Source organism: Scyliorhinus canicula, chromosome 14, assembly GCF_902713615.1.
Source record: "Scyliorhinus canicula chromosome 14, sScyCan1.1, whole genome shotgun sequence".
Classification (NCBI taxonomy): domain Eukaryota; kingdom Metazoa; phylum Chordata; class Chondrichthyes; order Carcharhiniformes; family Scyliorhinidae; genus Scyliorhinus; species Scyliorhinus canicula.
In genome coordinates, this window is record NC_052159.1 from 101,449,266 (window position 1) to 101,473,176 (window position 23,911).

The following is a 23,911-nucleotide window of genomic DNA, read 5'->3' on the forward strand; positions in this document are numbered from 1 at the left end:
GGCACTGGACTATCAAAATGGACATTTTTTTTCCCCCCTCCCCACTGTAAATTATTATATAGTTCCACGCCTCCCCCGCCGGACTCATTTTTAACAGGGGGTGAATGTGGTAAACAACTGTGTGCACCTGTATTAGGGGATGTAAGGTGGGACCTGCACTACAGGTTCGCCGGTAGCCCCTGCTGGCTAGCTCCGCCCACAAGGAGCAGTATAAATATGCGTGCCCTCCTTCTGATCAGCCATTTCACCAGCTGCAGTAGGAGGCCACGCATCTGACTGTAATAAAGCCACAGTTGTACCAATCTGAGTCTTTTGTGCGATTGATCGTGCATCAAGTAGTGGACTATTTGTTAGACAGCCAGCCCCCCCCCCCTCCCCGGGCGCCTTACCCAGTCATCCAATTTTGGATGGTGGGAAAGTTGCAGAGGGGCAAATATCATTCAGAAGTTAGCATACGAGGGAAACCAGCAACACGCACTGTGGAATGCAACAACAGTGACCAGGGTGTCAGGATGAGTATGGAAATAGCCTAGAGGCACGGTTACTTTTTAATCCCCAGATCGAAACCTTATATGTTTCAGTAGTTTCCCCCCCATATCTCCACCCCCCCCCCCCCTCCCCACAGAGACCACTCCCTCCGTGACACCATGGTCCACTCCTCCATCACGCCCACCATTCCATCCCCTTCCCACAGCATTTGATCAGTGAGAGTGGGCTCCAAGGGAGATTGCTGCAATGGCAGACATCTACTTAGGCTTGACTGCAGGTTCCCCATTATCTTTATTTAACAATCGCATTTAGAGCTGGAGACATGAGATTCTCCTGCTCTATACCCAGCTCCTGTGAACTATGTTAATTCTGGTGGTCCTTGTTGCCTCTGGGAAAATTGGAATGCTGTAGAAACATGCCGCGTGATCACCCCCCTTAATTGGATTTCCGTTACTGCGGAATGGGGAGCTATCAATGCCGTAATGCTGCGCCCGGTGAAAGTGGATGGAGGCAGGAACATGTGAGGGAGCTAGCCGAACCCTGTTCATCCACCACTTTGCCAAACCTGACTCCCAAGTTGCTGGGAGAACTCTAACCAATTTCTCAGGTTGATAATCTTTCATGAGACCCGGGAGATGTTTGAGGTCAACAGCTTTTAAAGAAGTTCAGAACCAAGTAAAAGGGGGAGGCAAAAGAACAAGTTGGAGGCCTCGCTCTGATCAGGTGAAGTCAGGATTCTGCATTGGCCAAGCAGCGACCTCTTCCCACTCCTAAGGAAAAAACTGTAGCCCCCTTTCCTTTATTCAAATAACACTCTGGTACAAGACATCACCATTGTTCAAGAATATTACATCCATCCATGTGCAAATTCACAATTACGCTCTGCGGCTGTGGTAATTTACTGAGCTGCGCTCGGGCGATCGATCAGTGCAGCTCGTTTCTACATCCTGGAGGTTAGCTCCAGAGGTTCCTCTGCAGATGTCAGGTCCAGCATCTTCCAAGCCAATTAGAAACACTGAAATGACAGCATCATTCACTCGATCGTCATTGCATTTCTCAAGAAAATATCTTGTTTGCTAATGGGATTGGCATTTCAGTCGGATTAGTTGAAAAGCAGATCTTGAGGGTACCAAAACAATCCAATTGGCTGGAGGATGGCAGTGCGTGAATCAATTAAAATATTGTTGTTTTGTCAATTTGCGGCAACAATGTTTTATTGAGTTGAAGGATTCTGGGAGTCCCAGTCAACAACAGTAAAAGACAAGAAATAATTTTAAATCAACGCTCTGGCAGTGACTGAAAATATAGATGCAAGGAATTGGAATAAATATGAAACCAAACTGAAAATGAAACAAAAATAAAAACACTGAGCATTTGTCGTCTTACCTTCCATCTCTATCCCAAACATAAAGCAAATGGGGGTTCATTCCTAACACCAGGAAATGTTCCTCAGTCTAACCCCCCCCCCCCCCCCCCCCCCCACACACACACACACACACCCTTGGGGGAGGGGGGGCAGCTTCCTCCTATTTACTATCCCTCATCTGCTAGTCACTGAACTCCACTCAACTAGTACCCAACAGGTACTACTCCTCAATGCTTCACCCGATGCCAGTGTCTGTGTATTTACATTGTGTATTTTATGTTTTCCCTATTATGTATTTTCTTTTCATTTACGGAATGATTTGTTTGAGCTGCATGCAGAACAATACTTTTCACTATACCTCGGTACATGTGACAATAAACCAATCCAATCCCATTATTCTTCACTAATCTGATTTGTGACTTGTGCAGTATCTTTCGGCAATGGAGACCATCTCTTCGGGAGATACATCGACAGAAGGTGAAGAAGAGTTGCAAATCCAAAGCCAGGAAGTGCAATCAGACATGGATTCTTCTGATGAAAATGAAGGTATTTAACCAATATATAGTTTGTAGAATTTGATCAACATCCTAACATTAAATGTGCATTTTTCCCCCAGAGCATGGATGTGTGTACATATATGGGAAGAGTACAAATACCAAGCCTAAGAATGTCAAAAATCTTCAAAGATGTTTAAATGTTTCAAGCTCTGGAACCCCTAGTGACTTCTTAAGAGCATCAGGGAACCCCAAACATTCTCATAGTGTCTTCGCCCCATTTTTGCCGTGAAACAGGTACAAGCACAAAAATCAAATCTAAACAAGTATTTTCGAGCCACCCTCCCACAGCCGCATAACATTACCTCCTGGCTAAGCCACCTTCCCATAGCCCTGTAACATTACCTCCTGGCCAAGCCACCCTCCCATAGCCCTGTAACATTGACTCTTGCCTAATCCACCCTCCCATAGCCCTGTAACATTGACCCCTGGCTAAGCCACCCTCCCACAGCCACATAACATTACCTCCTGGCTAAGCCACCCTCCCATAGCCCTGTAACATTACCTCCTGGCTAAGCCACCCTCCCATAGCCCTGTAACATTACCTCCTGGCTAAGCCACCCTCCCATAGCCCTGTAACATTACCTCCTGGCTAAGCCACCCTCCCATGGCCCTGTAACATTGACTCTTGGCTAAGCCACCCTCCCATAGCCCTGTAACATTACCTCCTGGCTAAGCCACCCTCCCATAGCCCTGTAACATTGACTCTTGGCTAATCCACCCTCCCATAGCCCTGTAACATTGACCCCTGGCTAAGCCACCCTCCCACAGCCACATAACATTACCTCCTGGCTAAGCCACCCTCCCATAGCCCTGTAACATTACCTCCTGGCTCAGCCACCCTCCCATAGCCCTGTAACATTGACTCCTGGCTCAGCCACCCTCCCATAGCCCTGTAACATTACCTCCTGGCTCAGCCACCCTCCCATAGCCACATAACATTACCTCCTGGCTAAGCCACCCTCCCATAGCCCTGTAACATTACCTCCTGGCTAAGCCACCCTCCCATAGCCCTGTAACATTACCTCCTGGCTAAGCCACCCTCCCATAGCCCTGTAACATTACCTCCTGGCTAAGCCACCCTCCCATAGCCACATAACATTACCTCCTGGCTAAGCCACCCTCCCATAGCCCTGTAACATTACCTCCTGGCTAAGCCACCCTCCCATAGCCCTGTAACATTACCTCCTGGCTAAGCCACCCTCCCATAGCCCTGTAACATTGACCCCTGGCTAAGCCACCCTCCCATGGCCACATAACATTACCTCCTGGCTAAGCCACCCTCCCATAGCCCTGTAACATTACCTCCTGGCTAAGCCACCCTCCCATGGCCCTGTAACATTGACTCCTGGCTAAGCCACCCTCCCATGGCCCTGTAACATTACCTCCTGGCTAAGCCACCCTCCCATAGCCACATAACATTACCTCCTGGCTAAGCCACCCTCCCATAGCCCTGTAACATTACCTCCTGGCTAAGCCACCCTCCCATAGCCACATAACATTACCTCCTGGCTAAGCCACCCTCCCATGGCCCTGTAACATTACCTCCTGGCTAAGCCACCCTCCCACAGCCACATAACATTACCTCCTGGCTAAGCCACCCTCCCATAGCCCTGTAACATTGTCTCCTGGCTAAGCCACCCTCCCATAGCCCTGTAACATTGTCTCCTGGCTAAGCCACCCTCCCATAGCCCTGTAACATTGTCTCCTGGCTAAGCCACCCTCCCATAGCCCTGTAACATTGTCTCCTGGCTAAGCCACCCTCCCATAGCCCTGTAACATTACCTCCTGGCTAAGCCACCCTCCCATAGCCCTGTAACATTACCTCCTGGCTAAGCCACCCTCCCATAGCCCTGTAACATTACCTCCTGGCTAAGCCACCCTCCCGTAGCCCTGTAACATTACCTCCTGGCTAAGCCACCCTCCCATAGCCCTGTAACATTGACTCCTGGCTAAGCCACCCTCCCATAGCCCTGTAACATTACCTCCTGGCTAAGCCACCCTCCCATAGCCCTGTAACATTACCTCCTGGCTAAGCCACCCTCCCATAGCCCTGTAACATTGTCTCCTGGCTAAGCCACCCTCCCATAGCCCTGTAACATTACCTCCTGGCTAAGCCACCCTCCCACAGCCACATAACATTACCTCCTGGCTAAGCCACCCTCCCATGGCCCTGTAACATTGATTCCTGGCTAAGCCACCCTCCCATGGCCCTGTAACATTGATTCCTGGCTAAGCCACCCTCCCATAGCCCTGTAACATTGACTCTTGGCTAAGCCACCCTCCCATAGCCCTGTAACATTACCTCCTGGCTAAGCCACCCTCCCATGGCCCTGTAACATTACCTCCTGGCTAAGCCACCCTCCCATAGCCCTGTAACATTACCTCCTGGCTAAGCCACCCTCCCATGGCCCTGTAACATTACCTCCTGGCTAAGCCACCCTCCCATAGCCACATAACATTACCTCCTGGCTAAGCCACCCTCCCATGGCCCTGTAACATTACCTCCTGGCTAAGCCACCCTCCCATAGCCACATAACATTACCTCCTGGCTAAGCCACCCTCCCATGGCCCTGTAACATTACCTCCTGGCTAAGCCACCCTCCCACAGCCACATAACATTACCTCCTGGCTAAGCCACCCTCCCATAGCCCTGTAACATTGTCTCCTGGCTAAGCCACCCTCCCATAGCCCTGTAACATTGTCTCCTGGCTAAGCCACCCTCCCATAGCCCTGTAACATTGTCTCCTGGCTAAGCCACCCTCCCATAGCCCTGTAACATTGTCTCCTGGCTAAGCCACCCTCCCATAGCCCTGTAACATTACCTCCTGGCTAAGCCACCCTCCCATAGCCCTGTAACATTACCTCCTGGCTAAGCCACCCTCCCATAGCCCTGTAACATTGACTCCTGGCTAAGCCACCCTCCCATAGCCCTGTAACATTACCTCCTGGCTAAGCCACCCTCCCATAGCCCTGTAACATTGTCTCCTGGCTAAGCCACCCTCCCATAGCCCTGTAACATTACCTCCTGGCTAAGCCACCCTCCCACAGCCACATAACATTACCTCCTGGCTAAGCCACCCTCCCATGGCCCTGTAACATTGATTCCTGGCTAAGCCACCCTCCCATGGCCCTGTAACATTGATTCCTGGCTAAGCCACCCTCCCATAGCCCTGTAACATTGACTCTTGGCTAAGCCACCCTCCCATAGCCCTGTAACATTACCTCCTGGCTAAGCCACCCTCCCATAGCCACATAACATTACCTCCTGGCTAAGCCACCCTCCCATAGCCCTGTAACATTGTCTCCTGGCTAAGCCACCCTCCCATAGCCCTGTAACATTACCTCCTGGCTAAGCCACCCTCCCATAGCCCTGTAACATTACCTCCTGGCTAAGGCACCTTCCCATGGCCCTGTAACATTAATCTCTGGAAGTAGCACCCATTTTCGAATATATTTCACTTCTGTTGGCAGGTAGAGAAAACATGAAAGAGCATTCATCCCTCCTCAGATACCGTTGCCGCTCCTCATGTGCCTCGGAAGGTTCGCTGTCGCTCTTCACGTTCTTTGGATATCACTGCTGCTGCTCCTCATGTCCTAATCGGTGCTCAGGTTGCCGCTTGCCGCTTTTATGCCCAGCAACAGACGAACTGAAAAAAATCAAACAGTTCCAACCGGAGAGCGGCTTCTCTGACAAATTGGCTGCTGATCGGCTGAGTAGTCACCCAGTTCGCAGAGAGGCCGGACTCTGATAAGCCAATTTGATTATTTGCTTCCTTTTGAATTCCAAATGGCGATCAGCGGAATCAACGGCTTTGGGCGTACATTTTGCGCGCTTTGTGATAGTTGGTGACATGTACTCCATGGCTTCTCGCAGAACACCTTCCACGGAACCTCAGGATTCTGCGGACCGCAATCTGTGCTAATATTTTAAAAAAATAAGCTGAAACTATAGTCTGCGGAAGAAAATTCTGACAGCTGCACGTCAAAATGATTGTTTGGTGACCACCTTGGTGACCACCTTGCAGAGCCAGATGGCCGAACTCAGGTTTCGTGGAAAAGAAAATGGTGGCATATGGAAGAACAACAATAAGAACAATGAGTGGATTGCTATGCCTGGGAATTTCGCCTGCTAATGAGGGTGAAACTGTCAGCATTCACCCGTGTTACTCTGCATAAACTGACAGCAAAGTCTCGGCCAGAATTTTACATTGCTTGTGCAGACACATGCCCGCCATGAAGTGCATAAAATCATGTGAGAAGACATCAGGTACATGTGTCAAAGTCATTGTGCCCCCGCGTGATATTTTGCTCCGTGGACACAAGTCAAAAGCGCACCCACCAACAATCAAGAAACCAATTGAAATGAATTGAAGAGTAGTTGACTGGGATTTTACTTTGCCCGTCTGCCTTTAGATTGGCAGTTGGGCCAATTAGCCAGACAACCTTTATGTTTAAGCTGCAACCTTGATCCAGGATGAATATCAGGCCTCTTTGGACTGAGTTCAGTGCTGCTCAGACATTCGTGGCACAGTCTTACCGCTTACATTGACTTTTTATAAAAGCAAATTACTGCGGATGCTGGAACCTGAAACCAAAAGAGAAAATGCTGGAAAATGCTCTCGCCCGGACCTGGAAAAATTCACCAACTTCGCTTCCAGTTTCCACCCCTCCATCATGTTCACCTGGTCCATCTCAGTCACTTCCTTTCCCCTTCTTGACCTTTCTGGCTCCATTTCCGGCAATACATTATCTACTAATATCCACTACAAGCCGACTGACTCCCACAGCTATCTGGACTACAGCTCTTCGCACCTTAAAACCCTGTAAGGGGGAAGCACGGTAGTGTGGCACTAACAATTGCACACAAAGACTCGAATCGGTACAAGAGAGGCTTTATTACAGTGAGATGCTATTCCTTCGGCTGCAGCTGTAGAATGGCATCTCAGGGAAACTTATGAATATTTATACTGCTCCCTGTGGGCGGAGCTAGCCGGCAGGGGCTTACCGTAAAACCTGTAATACAGGTACTGTCGTACATCCCCTAATGCAAGCACACACATATATATACAGTGGTAGATCACCACAGGTAGCATAGCGGTTAGCTCTATGGTTTCACAGGGCCAGGGTCCCAGGATCAATTCCTGGCTTGGATCAATGTCTGTGCGGAGTCTGCATATTCTCCCCGTGTCTGCGTGGGTTTCTGCCGGGTGCTCCGGTTTCCTCCCACAAGTCCCGAAAGACGTGCTGTCAGGTGAATTGGACATTCTGAATTCTCCCTCAGTGTACCCGAACAGGTGCCGGAATGTGGCGACTAGGAGATTTTCACAGTAACTTCATTGCAGTGTTAATGTAAGCCTACTTGTGACAATAAAGATTATTTTTAAAAAAAAGACCCCATCCCTCTCTCTCGGCTCCTTTGCCTCTGTCGCATTGTTTCAATGATGCCACTTTCCAAAGTGGTGCTTTGAAAATGGGTTCCTTCTTCCTCAGCCATTATTTCCCACCTACAGTTGTTGACAGGGCCCTCTGTGCGGTCCATCTTCCGTGCCACTACCCTCGCCCCCTCCCCTCCCAGAACAAGAATAGAGTCCCCCTCGTTCTTACATTTCATCCCACCAGCCTCCGTATGCAAAGCATAATCCTCCGCCATTTTCACCAACTCCAGCGTGATGCCACCACTGAACACATCTTCCCTTCACTCCCTCTGTCAGCATTCCGCAGAGACCGTTCCCTTCGGGATAATCTAGTCCACTCCTCGACCATACAGAGTATCTCTCCCATCACCCATGACACCTTCCCATGCAATCGCAGAAGGTGTAACACCTGCCCCTTTACCTCTTCCATGCTTAACATCTCAAGCCCAAAACACTCATTCCAGGTTAAGCAGCGTTTCACCTGCACCGCTTTCAATCTGGTCTATTGCATTCGCTGCTCCCAATGTGGTTTCCTCTCTATCAGAGAGACCAAATGCTGACTGGGTGATCGCTTTGCTGAGCACCTTGGGTCTCTGTGCATTCTGGACCCTAACCTTCCCGTCGCTTGCCATTTTAACACAAGATCCTGCTCCCATGCCCACATGTCTGTCCTTGGCCTGCTGCAATGTTCCAGTGAAGCTCAACGCAAACTGGAGGAACAACATCTCATCTTCCGGTTAGGCACACTACAGCCTTCTGGCCTGAACATCGAATTCAACAACTTCAGATGATCAGCTTTACCCCAACTCGACCCCTTAGTTTTCATTCCATTCCGTTTTAAGTGTCTTTTACCTTTTAATTCTTTCTTTTATGTGTATTTCCCCCCCCCCCCCCCACTCTTTCCTCCTATCTTATCCACCTTTTCTTACCTTGTGTCCGTTTTGCTTCCCCCTTTCCCTCCCCACCTTTTCTCATTTTGCCTCTCTCGCACCCATGTCACCCCTCCCCCCACTGTCACCCTGTAGCCTCTGATTTTAGTTTCTCTGCTGTTTGGGCTTTCACACCTTTTATTCTCTCTGGGGATTCCCATTAACACTCTCTTCCCTTGGCTTCTGTGGCTATGACTCATCTTTCATTCCCTCACCCCACAGTACAAATATCTCCCACTTTCTATGCCTTTTAGCTTTGACAAAGGGTCATCTGGACTCAAAACATCAGCCCTTTTCTGTCCTTTATAGATTCTGTCAGACCTGAGATTTTCCAGCGTTTTCTTTTTTGACTTTTTATAAGTTAGCTGCTCACTCATACAGCTCTGCAGCTTATGTCCCTCTGAGGGAGCACATTGGAAGGACGATCAGCCTTTCACAGATCACGTTTCACACTGGATGGTGGTTAATAATCTATATTGATGTCACAAGTAGGCTTCCATTAACACTGCAATGAAGTTACTGTGAAAACTCCTCGTCGCCATACACCGTTGCCTGTTCGGGTACACTGAGGGAGAATTCTCGTGTGGGCTGGATTCTCTGATCGCTGACTCCGAAATTGCGTTCGGCGATCGGCGGAGAATGCGTTTTCACGTTGGAATCGCGGGCGGCAGCGTTTTTCCGATGCATCGCCCCCTCAAAAACGGTGTACTCTAGGAGTACGCTGCACGCCATCGGGACGGCCTCAGGACGTCACCCGAGGCCCTCCCCCGATGCTCCGCCCGTGATGGGCCGAGTCCCCGACCGCGTGAGGCGCGTGTCCTCACAATGTTAGGGGACCTCGCGTGGTGGCTGCGGACTGAGTTCAGCGCCACCACAGTTCGGGGTTTTTGGGGGTGCCATTCCACTGGCAGGGTGCGCTTGGCGGGGCTGGGAGGACTGGTGGGCGGTGGTCCAGGGGTGGCAAGGGGGATTACAGGGGGGAAGTGCTTGGCTGGCCAGGTCCACACGCGGCCAGTGACATGTTGTACGCCGTGACCGCTGCAGGCCGCCGATGTGCGCATGCGAGGACATGGACCTGGCCATTCTGCGGCCGTATCCGCAAGTAAAGCCTGGGGCTTTACCCGCCGCGGATGCTTTCCCCCCACCAGGTGGCGGATTGATGTGTGGGCGCTGCCGACATTTTGGTTGTAAGGCCAGACGGATCCTGTAGACATAGCCGCAGAATTGGAGAATCCAGCCCCAAGTGTGGGTTAAACCAGTGAGAAACTCCCCATGGCCTAAAAGAGTGACGAAGTGACATTGAATAGCGGCGGGAATATCGCCGGTCGAGCTGGCGGGAAACTCCCTGAAAAATCCGCCACAAATTAACTTTGTTTTGGGAGAATCGTGCCGTTAGAATTTTGTTTAGCACTGGGGAGCTGCATACAAGATCGGGCCGCCATTTTGAACGAGTCCCCCGATCTCCAAGTGAGTTTGTGGATCCCCCACACCCCTCACCCATGGGTAATGTAACGCTCCATACTATCCCACACCCACCAAGTGAGGACACCCTACTATGGGGTCCCTGGAGGTCCCCTATCTTCAGACCCCCGAGCCCTCTTAGAGTACCCGCTCTCTTCTAGGACACCTACCCATCACCCACCCAACCACCCCTCCATCCTCATTTCATAGGCATAGCCCCCCCTCTCTTCCTGGCCCTTGGCACTGCCACCCTGGCGCCAGGCAGTGCTCCGCTGGCTTGGCACCCTGGGGAGCCAGCCTGCACTTACCCTGACCACCCTGGGGACTCCGGTGACCTGTTGGACCCCCCGGGTGCCGATCCGCCTGGTTCGCGTTTGTGTGGACCAACACTGATCAGCGCCCGCCTACAGCTGCCCTGGGGTGGTGGAGAATCGAGGGAGACCGGTGGATCCCGGCCAAGTAGGTCGTAAGTAGCTTTACAACCTACTTCTGCAAGCGTCATTCAGTCCTGCTCATTTGGGGCGGGGTCCCACTCCTTACATCGGTGATTCCCGGGAGGCACTGAGCCTATCAGGAGGCTCGCTGCAATCCTCGCCCGGCATTCCCCGACCATGTTGCGCTCAAATGAGAGGACAAAGTGGCAGGAGAATCCTGCCCTTTATAACAAGTGAGTGGTCACACATTTGAAATGTGTTTTCTAGCAGTTCTCCCACACCATACCTTAAATAAAATATATCCTGAACAACACCAACTTTCCTTGATATTGCACCTTTACCATAAAAATACAAACTTAGAAGATTCACAGATGCAAACCCAAGAGGGATATAGATGAGGAGAGGGATGTAGAGATGTGGAGGAGGGAATTCCAGAGCATGGAAGTGGCTCAAGGCAACACCACAAACTATGGAATGAAAGAAAGTGGTGGACAAGATGCCTGCTAGGAGAGACAAAGAATTCCGGCATGAGGAAAGTTGTCAGGCTGGTGGAGATTACAGAGATAAGGAGAAGCAAAATTATTAAAGATTCGGCAGAGGCTTAATTTGGAGGCAAGTGAACATTTTAGTTACTCACCTCTGTGGCAATATCATAAATGTAAGAACTGCAAGGGTTAATGAAATGTCTAGATCAGCCACCAGAGGGAGCTAGAATTACAGGTATATAAGACATTGATGCTAAGCTTTGTGGGGAGAGAAATGAAGGAGATAGCTAGAGTACATACTGAAGGAAAGATAATGTGAGTGAGAGCAGATCATAGTTTATAATAGTATAGCGATTAGTAGTAGATGAGTGAAGATTATGTTAATTTTCAACTGTGCATTATATAGGAGTAAGTGTCAAATCCAAGTAAGAAGCGTTAATAAATTTATAGCTTTGTTCAAGTTAAAGCTATTTTGTGGTCTTTGTGAATACTATGCTAATTTTCCTGAATTTATCAACACAAAAAACACCACACCCCTGAGGAGATTCTAAGCGAGAAAATGGAAGGCTGATCTTAATCAGGGTTTATTTTCAATTATGTATATATAACATTATGCATCTTATATAAAGAGCAATATGTCATTTCATAGATTTCATCGAATTTACAGTGCAGAAGGAGGCCATTCAGCCCATCGAGTCCTCACCGGCCCTTGGAAAGAGCATCCTACTTAAAACCCCACACCTCCACCCTATCCCCTTATCCCTGTAATCCCACCTAACCTTTTTGGACACGAAGGGCAATTTAGAATGGCCAATCTACCTAACCTGCACATATTTGGACTGTGGGAGGAAACCGGAGAACCCAGAGGAAACCCACACACACACACACAGAGAACATGCAGACTTCACACAGACAGTGACCCAAGCCGGAATCGAACCTGGGACCCTGGAGCTGTGAAGCAAATGTGCGAAACACAATGCTACCGTGCTGCACACATGTCATCACCTTATATATGAATGGATGAATTGTTGATAGCATATTATCATTTCAATTCAAATTGTATTTTCTTTGTTAATTATAGATTTACGTTTTCTTTCCATTAGAAATTCGAATGGATGCTAAAAAGCCGTCTGGTACCGTTCATCGTATTTGGTCCCCCTCAGTTTTCGGCTACTTTCCAAAGGAATGTTACCTGTTTGCAGGTTATGAGATCACCATCCACGAATCTATTGACCATTTTGGAGCTGTGACCTGGCCAGGGGTATGCCTTACTTCACACATTAAATTTATACTCGGAGGGGAGGAAGAAAATGGGAGACATAGGCTGGGATTTTCTCCGATAGCAGCAAAGGTTGATGTCAGGCAGGTAAAATGGCATTGGAGCTGCTGATGGCAATGGCGCATTTCCCTGCCACATAGTTCAGGATGTAGAAAAAAAAACTGGAAGTCACGGGTTCCACAACACATCGTGGCCTCTGATTTGCCTGCTCCAACAGCAAATCAGACACTTGAAGATCCGGGTGCAATTTGTAAAGGCCAACCAAGTGCATAACGAGCAAACCAGTTCACACAGGTGCCCTCCCCGCCTGGTACAACCCAGCCATGGCCATCCTCCCACTGAGCGCTGCACTCACGTTGAGCTGCCCGGGAGTGTTACACGCCAGCTGCATGCCCTCTGAGACCAGTCTAGCTTCATGCCAGTTTGTCATCATGCCGCTATGGAAGGAATTTTTGATATGGGGGAGATGATTCCTGTTTATGGGCCTGATAATTATGTCTAAATTTATTATAATGAGGTTCCCGATGTTGAACATTGGGAAACTTGACCCATCTCTGATGGGAGGAGGGGGACAATTGCTTTCTAGCTTGATGTCTTTGTGAAACGCAACTTTTGTCTTCTTGTGATATTTGTCGCTCCCGTCGCCAAACTCAGCCGATGTGAATGGGAGGGGCAAACATAGACGTGAATAAACAAAGTTCCCGTGCTTCACAGGAGTTGGGATAAATTTGCAGTCATCTGTCAATTTGTGACAAGTGCAATGATGAATGCAGCGTTCTGGCATAGCAGACTCTAATTCCATGGTGCTGTCCATGCCACAGAGGGGAAGAGGGCTGAGGGGGAGGAGGGGTGACACACAGCATCACACACAGGGGTAGTTGTGAAAACTTTGTAGAGTCACTTTAATCACCTCAGGGCAGTTGGTTTGAGCAGCCCAGGCAGAAGGCTGGAAACAGCTTGTCGCGTTCTCATGGTGCCTACCACAAGAAAGGAAGTATAAATACATTCAACAGGGTGTTAAAATTAAAATGATTCTTAGTACATCAGGTATTTAATCAGTCATGGCATCAAGGGCTATGGGGTTAAAGCGGGAAAGTGGAGTTGAGGGTTATCATTTCCGATCAGTCATGATTCTATTGAATAGTGAAGCTGATACGATGGGCCGAATACCTACTTTTGTTCCTACGTCTTATGGTCTTATTACATTACCACACAGCTGAGGGTCATTCTGTTAGAAGGAATTAGAGCATCATGTTTCAGTCCAGACTTTTCAAATTACATTCTAAAATGGCCAATAAAATCCAATCATTAGTCGTGAATTGGAGCACACTGGATTATTTACCCTTAAATGCTGCAGAAGTTGCCCAGAAGTTTCAACTTCGTCTGGACCATCCATTTTCTTACCATCTTGCATGGTAAAAATATTTTTATTCTTTGAATTATTCTGGAAAATATTAGTGTAGACTTAATCTGTTGGGAACCAACCAGAAACACAATTTAAATTGCAAACTGTGGATGGTTCCGGCAGGGTTACACGAATAGTTGCCCAGAAAAAGCTAGAAGTACGATTGCTTCTAATTCTGGGGAACTATTGCAAGCACCCACAGCGACACCATCGGGACTCCCCCGACCCCTGATTTTCCCCCTACCCCTGACCTCTCACACCCTTCACCCTTGAGCCCACACCCTTTGACCTCCAATCCCCTCTGATGTGTTATCTGAGTTAGTTTAACATCGACTGAAAATGGATGCGATGAGACGAGAAACAGGCTTCCGACACAGGAGATGGTCCAACACTGTTTTATTGAACCTGTTGATTGTTGTACATAATCTGCTGTGGGTTGACACTCTATTAACCTAACTGATAACCTCAGACTGGCTTGAGGATAGCAAATGTTGTCCCCTTGTTCAAGAAGGGGAGTAGAGACAACCCCGATAACTATAGACCAGTGAGCCTTACTTCTGTTGTGCGCAAAGTCTTGGAAAGGATTATAAGAGATAGGATGTACAATCACCTGGAAAGGAATAATTTGATTAGAGATAGTCAACACGGTTTTGTGAAGGGTGGGCCGTGCCTCACAAACCTTATTGCGTTCTTTGAGAAGGTGACCAAACAGGCGGATGAGGGTAAAGCATTTGATGTGGTGTATATGGATTTCAGTAAAGCATTTGATAAGGTTCCCCACGGTAGGCTATTGCAGAAAATACGGAGGCATGGGATTCAGGGTGATTTAGCAGTTTGGATCAGAAATTGGCTAGCTGGAAGAAGACAAAGGGTGGTGGTTGATGGGAAATGTTCAGACTGGAGTCCAGTTACTAGTGGTGTACCACAAGGATCTGTTTTGGGGCCACTGCTGTTTGTCATTTTTATAAATGACCTGGAGGAGGGCGTAGAAGCATGGGTGAGTAAATTTGCAGATGACACTAAAGTCAGTGGAGTTGTGGACAGTGCAGAAGGATGTTACAAGTTACAGAGGGACATAGATAAGCTGCAGCGCTGGACTGAGAGGTGGCAAATGGAGTTTAATGCAGAAAAGTGTGAGGTGATTCATTTTGGAAGGAGTAACAGGAATAGAGTACTGGGCTAATGGTAAAATTCTTGGTAGTGTGGATGAGCAGAGAGATCTCGGTGTCCATGTACATAGATCCCTGACAGTTGCCACCCAGGTTGAGAGGGTTGTTAAGAAGGCGTACGGTGTGTTAGCTTTTATTGGTAGAGGGATTGAGTTTCGGAGCCATGAGGTCATGTTGCAGCTGTACAAAACTCTGGTGCGGCCGCATTTGGAGTATTGCGAGCAGTTCTGGTCGCCGCATTATAGGAAGGATGTGGAAGCATTGGAAAGGGTACAGAGGAAATTTACCAGGATGTTACCTGGTATGGAGGGAAGATCTTATGAGGGAAGGCTGAGGGACTTGAGGCTGTTTTCGTTAGAGAGAAGAAGGTTAAGAGGTGACTTATTTGAGGCATACAAGATGATCAGAGGATTAGATAGGGTGGACAGTGAAAGCCTTTTTCCTCGGATTGTGATGTCTGGCACGAGAGACATAGCTTTAAATTGAGGGGAGATAGATATAGGACAGATGTCAGAGGTAGGTTCTTTACTCAGAGAGTAGTAATGGTGTGGACTGCCCTGCCTGCAACAGTAGTGGACTCGCCAACACCAAACGCATTCAAATGGTCATTGGATAGACATATGGACGATAAGGGAATAGTGTAGATGGGCTTTAGAGTTGTTTCACACGTCGGCGCAACATCGAGGGCCGAAGGGCCTGTACTGCGCTGTAATGTTCTATGTTCTATGACCAGACTAGCTCTCTGTCACATGCAGCAGGTGCTCATGACCTTGTGCACTCTCACTATCTCTGTAGCTGTATCCAGTGAGAAGAGGCAGAGTCTTAATGCCTCATTATAGTGTTTTATAGTGGTAGTGTCCTGTCCGGTGATTGGTTGTTCTGTGTCGTGTGTGTTCATTGGTTATCCTGTGTGTCAATCACTGCCTGTCTGCATCTCATTATATCCATGAGTGGATATTATGACATCTCCCCTTTTTGAAATAAATTTTGGAATTTGGCTGTATATACATGTGTGATGATGTACAAGTGGTGAGTAAATGAACATATTTACACGGGAACGTCTCTATCGTGCAGATACAGAGCAAACTGAACAACATTTCCAGGATTCAAGTCTGTAGATTCAATCTTTGTGGTGGGCGCCGAATTCTTGTTGATCGCCTCAGAGGTGGAGTGGGGGGACGCCGGCACCTGGACAGGCGGGATTGCCAGATCGGTGGCCTCATGGACAGTCGGGACTGCTGCCAGATCGGTGGCCACGTGGTGCGAGATGTCCGAGGCAGCATGATGACATGCGGAGAAGTGCGGTCAGGTGGTGGGCAGGCAACTTTGCGCAGCGCCCTCCTGTTGCGCCGAAGAATGGAGCCATCGACCATTTGAACAACTAAAGACCTGGGAGCAGCCTGTCTGACGACAACAGCTGGGGCTGACCAACCTCCCTCAGGCAGCTGAACGCGAACAACATCGTCTGGAGCCAGCGCAGGCAGATCCGTGGCATGAGCATCATACGTGATCTTCTGCTGGTCCCTGGATCGCTGCACTTTCTGCAGCACCGTGAGGTGGTCAAGGTCTGGAACATGGATGGCTGGAACAGACGTCCTCAGGTTGCAGTTCATGAGCAACTGCGTCGGAGACAAATCAGTCGACAGACGGGTTGCCCTGTATGCCAATAGTGCCAGGTTAAAATTGGAGGCTGAGTCTGCAGCCTTGCACTAGCAACCGCTTGACAATGTGGACCCCCCTTCTTGGCCTTCCCGTTTGATTGCGGGTAATGGGGTCTGGATGTGATATGCCTGAAGTGGTAGGCTCGTGCAAAATTGGACCACTCTTGAGAGTTACTGTGAGTGGTATCCCGTGCCTGGCAAATGTTTCTTTGCAGGCTTTGCTGACGGACTTGGATGTGAGGTCCAACAGTTTCACCACTTCTGGGTAGCTGGAGACGTAGTCGACCAGGAGCACGTAATCATGCCCATTTGCGTGAAAGAGGTCTATCCCCACCTTGGACCATGGAGAGGTCACAATCTCGTGCTGTTGCAGTGTTTCCTTGGGCTGGGATGGTTGGAATTTCTGGCATGTTGTGCAGTTGAGGACCATGTTGGCAATGTCCTGACTGATGCCAGGCCAGTAAACTGCCTGCCAAGCTCTGCGTCGACCCCAAGGTGACCCTCGTGAATCTGTCTGAGCAGCATGGTTTGCATGCTTTGGGGAATGATGATTCTGTCCAGTTTAAGAAGGATCCCTTCAACAACCGTTAACTCATCCTTAACGTTGAAGAACTGGGGGCACTGCCCCTTTTGCCAGCCATGGGCGAGGTGTTGCATCACACCCTGTAGCAGAGGATCTTTGGTAGTTTCTTCGCGTATTTGTGTAACTCGTTCATCAGGGCTGGGAGGTTGTTGGCACACAGCTGTACCTATGCCTCAATGTGGTGAATGAAGTCGCCGTGTTCACATGGCGTGGTGACGGATCGGGATAGGGCATCCGCGATGATCAGCTCCTTACCCATAATCCTTCTGGATTATGTGGACTAAAGGCCTGTGGTCTGTTTCCACCGTGAACTTTGGCAGGCCGTATACGTACTCATGAAACTTGACTATTCCTGTCAGGAGACCCAAGCATTCTTTTTCGATCTGGGCATACCGTTGTTCGGTTGGAGTCATGGACCTGGATGCGTATGCCACTGGAGCCCAGGATAAGGAGTCGTCTCTCTGGAGGAGCATCGCCCCAATGCCGTCCTGGCTTGCGTTTGTGGATATCTTGGTATCCTTGGTTGGGTCAAAAAATACCAGTACTGGGGCTGTGGTGAGCTTCGCCTTCAGCTCAAGCCACTCCGCTTGATGTGCAGGAAGCCACTGGAACACTGTGGACATTTTTACGAAGTGCCAGAGGGCTGTGGTGTGGGATGCCATGTTAGGAATGAATTTTCTGAGAATATTCACCATCCAGAGGAAACGGAGGACGCCTTTTTGTCCTCTGGGGTCTTCATGGCATTGATTGCCAGTATCTTGTCAGCATCAGGTTGCACACCTGCTGTGTAATGTGGTCACCCAGAAACTTGATAGCGGACCGACCAAATGAGCATTTGGCCCTGTTAAGCTGGAGGCCATTTTCGTGGATCCTCTGGAAAACCTGTCTGAGGCGAGCGATGTGATCCTCGGGCGTCGTGGACCAGATGATCACGTCGTCCACATAGACTCGCACCCCCTCGATGCCCTCCATCATTTGCTCCATTATTCGATGAAAGACTTTGGAAGTTGAAATGATGCCGAAAGGCATGAGGTTGTAGCAATACCTGCCGAACGGAGTGTTAAACGTACACAGCTTCCTACTGGACCCATCCAGCTGTATCTGCCAGAAACCACCTGAGGCGTCCAGCTTGGTGAAGAATTTGGCATGAGCCACCTCACAGGTTAATTCCCGCTTCGGAATCGGGTAGTGCTCTCGCATGATGTTGCGATTCAGGCCTTTGGGATCGATGCAAATGCGGAGTTCACCAGAGGGTTTCTTGACGCAGACCATGGAGCTGACCCAGTCTGTTGGTTCTGTGACCTTTGAAATGATGCCCTGGTCTTGGAGCTGCGTTTTCAGACGATCCTTGAGAGGAGCCGGCACCTGGCGTGGTGCATGGATGACTGGGGTGGCATTCGGCTTGAGTAGTATCTTGGCACGATCCACTGGCAGCTATGACATTGCCACTGTAGTCAAGGAGCTGGCAGATGGTAGAAGAATGCTAGGTTGGTCACGGATGCTGTCGAGGTCTGACTGTGATATGAGATTCGCAGACGCGCCGGTGTCCAATTTGAATCGGATGCGACACTGGTTGACCGTGATGACAGCACATCACTCGTCGTCGGGGTCCACACTGAGGATTGAAAGGCCGTTTGCTGGCACGGTGGAGACCAGCTCGCGTGTGGTGATGGTGCCCACCCGATACGGAGACTCGAGGCAGTCAACATCGGGGTCTGTTGGGCTTTCGGGATCAGAATGCTGCATGGCTTGTTGTACGCAGCGGACACGTCTGTGCTGTAGCTGGGATCGCTGGCTGTTGCTCAGTGGAGCAGACCTGCAGAGGGCCGCATAATGCCCAGGCTTTCCACATTGTAGACATCGCCTGCCTTTGGTTGGACATTGCCGCTTTAAATGGGTGGAGCCACAATTTGGGCACGTCACGATGCTGACGTCAGTGCGTTCTGTGCGCCGTCGCGCATGCGCAGTGCAGTTGGCCGACGTTTGTACATGCGCAGTAGGGTCTTCGGCCTCATCGCCCTCCCGGTCGTGGCGCGCATGCATAGGGACCCGGGAAGAGTGTGGGAAATGGCCACTCTCCTCGATGCTCAGGCCTTGCATTTTTGCGATGGCCTGCACCCTTTCTCCCTCGTGGGAGGCCACTTTTGCAGTTTCTGCCGCCCTGATGCGGGAGTAACGATTTCTGGCATGCTCATGAACAACGCACGTTTCGATGGCGACGGAGAGGGTCAACTGTTTGATTTTGAGTAGCTGCTCCCGCAGGGAGTCGGACTGGACCCCGAAAACGATCTGAACCCGGATCATGGAATCAGCCGTTGACTCATAATTACATGACTGCGCTAGGATGCGGAGATGGGTCAAGAAGGACTGAAAAGGTTCATCCTTACCCTGAAGCCTCTGTTGGAAGATGTACCGTTCAAAGCTCTCATTCACCTCGACTTCGCAGTGGCTGTCGAATTTCAGCAGAAATGTCTTGAACTTCGTCTTGTCTTCGCCATCGGCAAACGTGAGCGAGTTAAAGATGTGGATGGTGTGATCCCCCGCAGTCAACAAGAACAGCGTGATCTTCCTGGCATCCGATGCTGCCTCGAGGTTGGAGGCCTCAATATACAGGAGGAACTTCTGTTTGAAGACCTTCCAGTTGGTGCCGAGGTTGCCGGAGATCCAGAGTTGCGGAATAGGCTGGATCTTTTCCATGCCGCGGGATGTTTGCTTGCTGGTCGTTGCAGAGTCATTCGAGGTAGGTTTGTTAGAGTTAATAGTTCCCTGGTGCCATGATGTGTTATCTGTGTTTAACATCGACTGCAACTGGATGCAGTGAGACTGGAATCAGGCTTCCCACACAGGAGATGGTCCAACACTGTTTTATTGAACCTGCTTGTTGCTGTACATAATCTGCTGTGGGTTGACACTCCATTAATCTACACTGATAACCTCAGATTGGCTTGACCAGATGCGGAGTCTGCACGTTCGCCCCGTGTCTGCGTGGGTTTCCTCCGGGTGCTCCGGTTTCCTCCCACAGTCCAAAGACGTGCAGGTTAGGTAGATTGACCATGATAAATTGCCCTTAGTGAACAAAAAGGTTAGGAGGGATTACTGGGTTACGTGGATAGGGTGGAAGTGAGGGCTTAAGTGGGTCGGATAGGGTGGAAGTGAGGGCTTAAGTGGGTCGGTGCAGACTCGATGGGCCGAATGGCCTCCTTCTGCACTGTATGTTCTATGTTAAAAGTGAACAAGGTCCCGTAGTGAGTGCGTTTAGTCGCGTGTTTGCCGGCACTTGCTTTGAATAAGGGGCCTGAATGAGGAACATATGGCCTCACACAACCACCCCCCCCCCCCTCCCAGAGCCCGAGCATGATATGGGAGGGTCCCTGCCCCCCCCCCCAACAGCTATGCCAGGCAACCCCAGCACAACCACACATGCACAAAAAATGTCAGATTTGCACCATGGCAGTGCCAGGCAGACGGCCAGGTGGCACCAGCAATGCCAGGGCACCACCCTGCCCAAAGGGCATGCAGCTGGGGACCTCCAATCCCCTTGAAAACCCCATGAGTGCCGTTCTGGTCCCTGTTTGTGGGGACAAGTCCCAAACGGCGCTCGCCCAATGTCCCCGAGGTGATGGGATTGAATTCCAAAGCCTCGGGTACTTGGGAATCTGCACATTAGAGTAAGGCTTACTGCCTCACTTTAACATGCAGATTTTCTAAAAAATGATCCCGCCCACTGTGGGCAGGATTCACTTTGCAACGCCTCACGAGATTGCACTGAATCTCGCGAGCTAGGTAGATTCCGGGAGCGGGGGTCTCCCAGCTTTCAATGGCTACGCTGCACCGCGGCGAGCTGCTGTTCCGGCACAGCATGGCCAGAGGATCGCACCCGCTGTTTCCATTGCCTTTCGAGGAAGAGTTCCAAAGACTTGTGACCTTGAGAGAATAAAAATCTCATCCATGTCTTAAATGAGCGACCCTTTATTTTTAAAACAGTTATTCCTAATTCTAGATTCTCCCACGAGAGGAGACATCCTTTCCAGAACCACCCTGTCAAGATCCCTCAGGATCCTCTGTGTTTCAACCTAACAATATAACACAGCAGTGAGCCACAGTTCATACATATGGCCCAAAACAGCACAGCACTTGGTATTATGACAAAGACTGTATTGCTTTAATCATGAATTAATTGGAACAAATGGTATTTGTATTTGCCATTGTTATATTTTGGGTTTCATGTCAGATATTCTGTATGGATTCAGTAACAATTTCCATGATCACATCTTAGAGCCCCTACTACCAATAGTGTATTTTGTCCTGCCCAATATTGAGATAAAAGCTATTGAGTTCTGCAGCTTAAACAAAGAACTTGTCACTACACCAGTTACTGAATTAACTATGTTCCACTAAGTTATTCTCCATGTCTTCAATGGAGAGATTTGACATAAAACTGGTAAATTACTAGCAATCACTGTGAAAGTGTTACAATAATGTACACATTTTATTCTTTACTATATACTAAGTTAAAGATGCCTTCCCTTGAGCTACGTAATGCATTCAACTTTAAAACTGATATTCACTTCATATCTGATAAATTAGATATGGAGTCATTGCAGCTCCACAAAAGCAAAATATTGCAATTGCTGGAAATTTGAATTAGAAATGCTGGAAATATTCAGCAGGTCAGACAGCATCCATGGAGAAAAATGAAGTAAACATTTCAGGTTATGATGATCCTTCATCAGAACTCAGGAAAAATAGAAATGGTTTTGAGCAAGTAAAATGGGAGAAAAACAGGGAGGAAAGATGAAAGGGAATGTCTACGAAATGGAAAGTAAAAGGGGTAGTGAGTCGAGTAAAGAAAATTTAATTTCACTTGCTCAAACCTTTCTATCTTTTCCAAGTTCTGAAAAGAGATCGTCACGACCTGAAATGTTTTCACCACAAAGGTTCTTTAACCTGCAATGTTTCCTGCATTTTCAAAAAAAAAAATTGTTCATGGGACGTGGGTGTCATATTTATTGCCCTAATTGCCCTTCAGGGGCAGTCAACCACATTGCTGTGGGTCTGGAGTCACATGTAGGCCAGACCAGATAAGGATGGCAGATTTCCGTCCCTAAAGGGGATTAATGAATCAGATGAGTTTTTAACGACAATTGACGAGGGTTTCATAGTTATCATTAGATTTTAAATTTTACTTATATTATTGAGTTTTATTATTAATGTCGTTTCAGATCCTTGACAAGAAGCTAACTCGAGCTCTGATGTCTCTAAATTTCATTACCATCTTGCATGGAAAAAAATACATAAATTCTTTTTTTTTTTTTTTTTTAAATAATTTTTATTGAATTTTTCAAAATACAAACATTTTAACCCCCCCTACATTTACATTTAAATTATAACAAAACAAAGTCAAACCCCCCTACTTAACAAGAAAGAGAAAAAGAATCCCCCCCCCCCCCTACCCGCGCATCCCCCCCCCCCCCCCCCCCCCCCCCGCCGGCGAACCGACAGTCAGACCAACTTATCATTTCTAGCAGCGTCCTCGGGCAGGCCTTGCCCGTGCCACCGCCGCTACCGTACTTCCTTCGTCGTTTTCCCCCCTCCCCCCCCCCCCCCCCCCCCCCTCCCGCCCTCCCCTCCCCTCCCGGGTTGCTGCTGTCATGGCCTCAGTTTCTATCTCTGATCCAAGAGGTCTAGGAAGGGTTGCCATCGCCTGGAAAACCCCTGCACCGACCCTCTCAGGGCGAATTTGATCCTTTCCAATTGGATAAAGTTTGCCATGTCGTTTAACCAGGTGTTAACACTCGGAGGCCTTTCGTCCCTCCACTGAATCAGGATCCTCCTCCGAGCCACCAAGGACGCAAAGGCTAATATTCCAGCCTCCCTCGCCTCCTGTACCCCCGGTTCCACCCCCACCCCGAAGATCGCAAGTCCCCATCCTGGCTTGACCCTGGACCCCACCACTCTCGACACCGTCCCTGCCACCCCCTTCCAGAACTCCTCCAGTGCCGGACATGCCCAAAACATATGTGCATGATTCGCAGGGCTTCCCGAACATCTAATACACCTGTCTTCACCCCCGAAAAAACCGACTCATCCTTGTCCCCGTCATGTGGGCTCTATGCAGTACCTTAAATTGAATGAGACTTAGTCGCGCACATGACGACGACGAGTTAACCCTCTCCAGGGCGTCTGCCCATGTCCCGTCCTCTATCTGTTCCCCCAGCTCTAACTCCCACTTATCTTTCAGCTCCTCTACTGGTACCTCCTCCACCTCCTGCATAATCTTATAGATGTCCGAGATCTTCCCCTCCCCGACCCAGACCCCTGATAGCACCCTCTCACTCACCCCCCTGTCGGGGAGCGCGGGGAACCCCGCTACCTGTCGTCTGGCAAATGCCTTCACTTGGAGGTACCTGAACGTGTTCCCCGGGGGGAGCCCAAATTTCTCCTCCAGCTCTCCCAGGCTCGCAAACCTCCCCTCTATAAACAAGTCCCTCAGTTGTCTAATACCCGCCCTCTGCCAGCTCTGGAATCCCCCTCCTGTGTTTCCCGGCGCAAATCTGTGGTTCCCTCTTAGTGGTGCCCCTATCAGACCTCCCACTTCCCCCCTGTGTCGCCTCCACTGCCCCCAGATCTTGAGGGTGGCCGCCACCACCGGGCTCGTGGTATACCTCGTGGGAGGGAG

General features: G+C 49.4%; 1 protein-coding gene across 1 annotated transcript in view; it reads left to right on the forward strand.

The window, feature by feature from the left end:
- Positions 1-23,911, forward strand: part of LOC119977876 (protein-lysine methyltransferase METTL21C-like) — a 58,516-nt gene that overhangs the window by 27,832 nt on the left and 6,773 nt on the right. Inside the window, exons 2-3 of the mRNA XM_038819137.1 lie at positions 2,284-2,401; positions 12,239-12,396. Of these exons, the coding sequence (XP_038675065.1) occupies positions 2,296-2,401; positions 12,239-12,396 (264 nt within the window). The 5' untranslated portion in view covers positions 2,284-2,295. The remainder of the gene's footprint in view (positions 1-2,283; positions 2,402-12,238; positions 12,397-23,911) is intronic.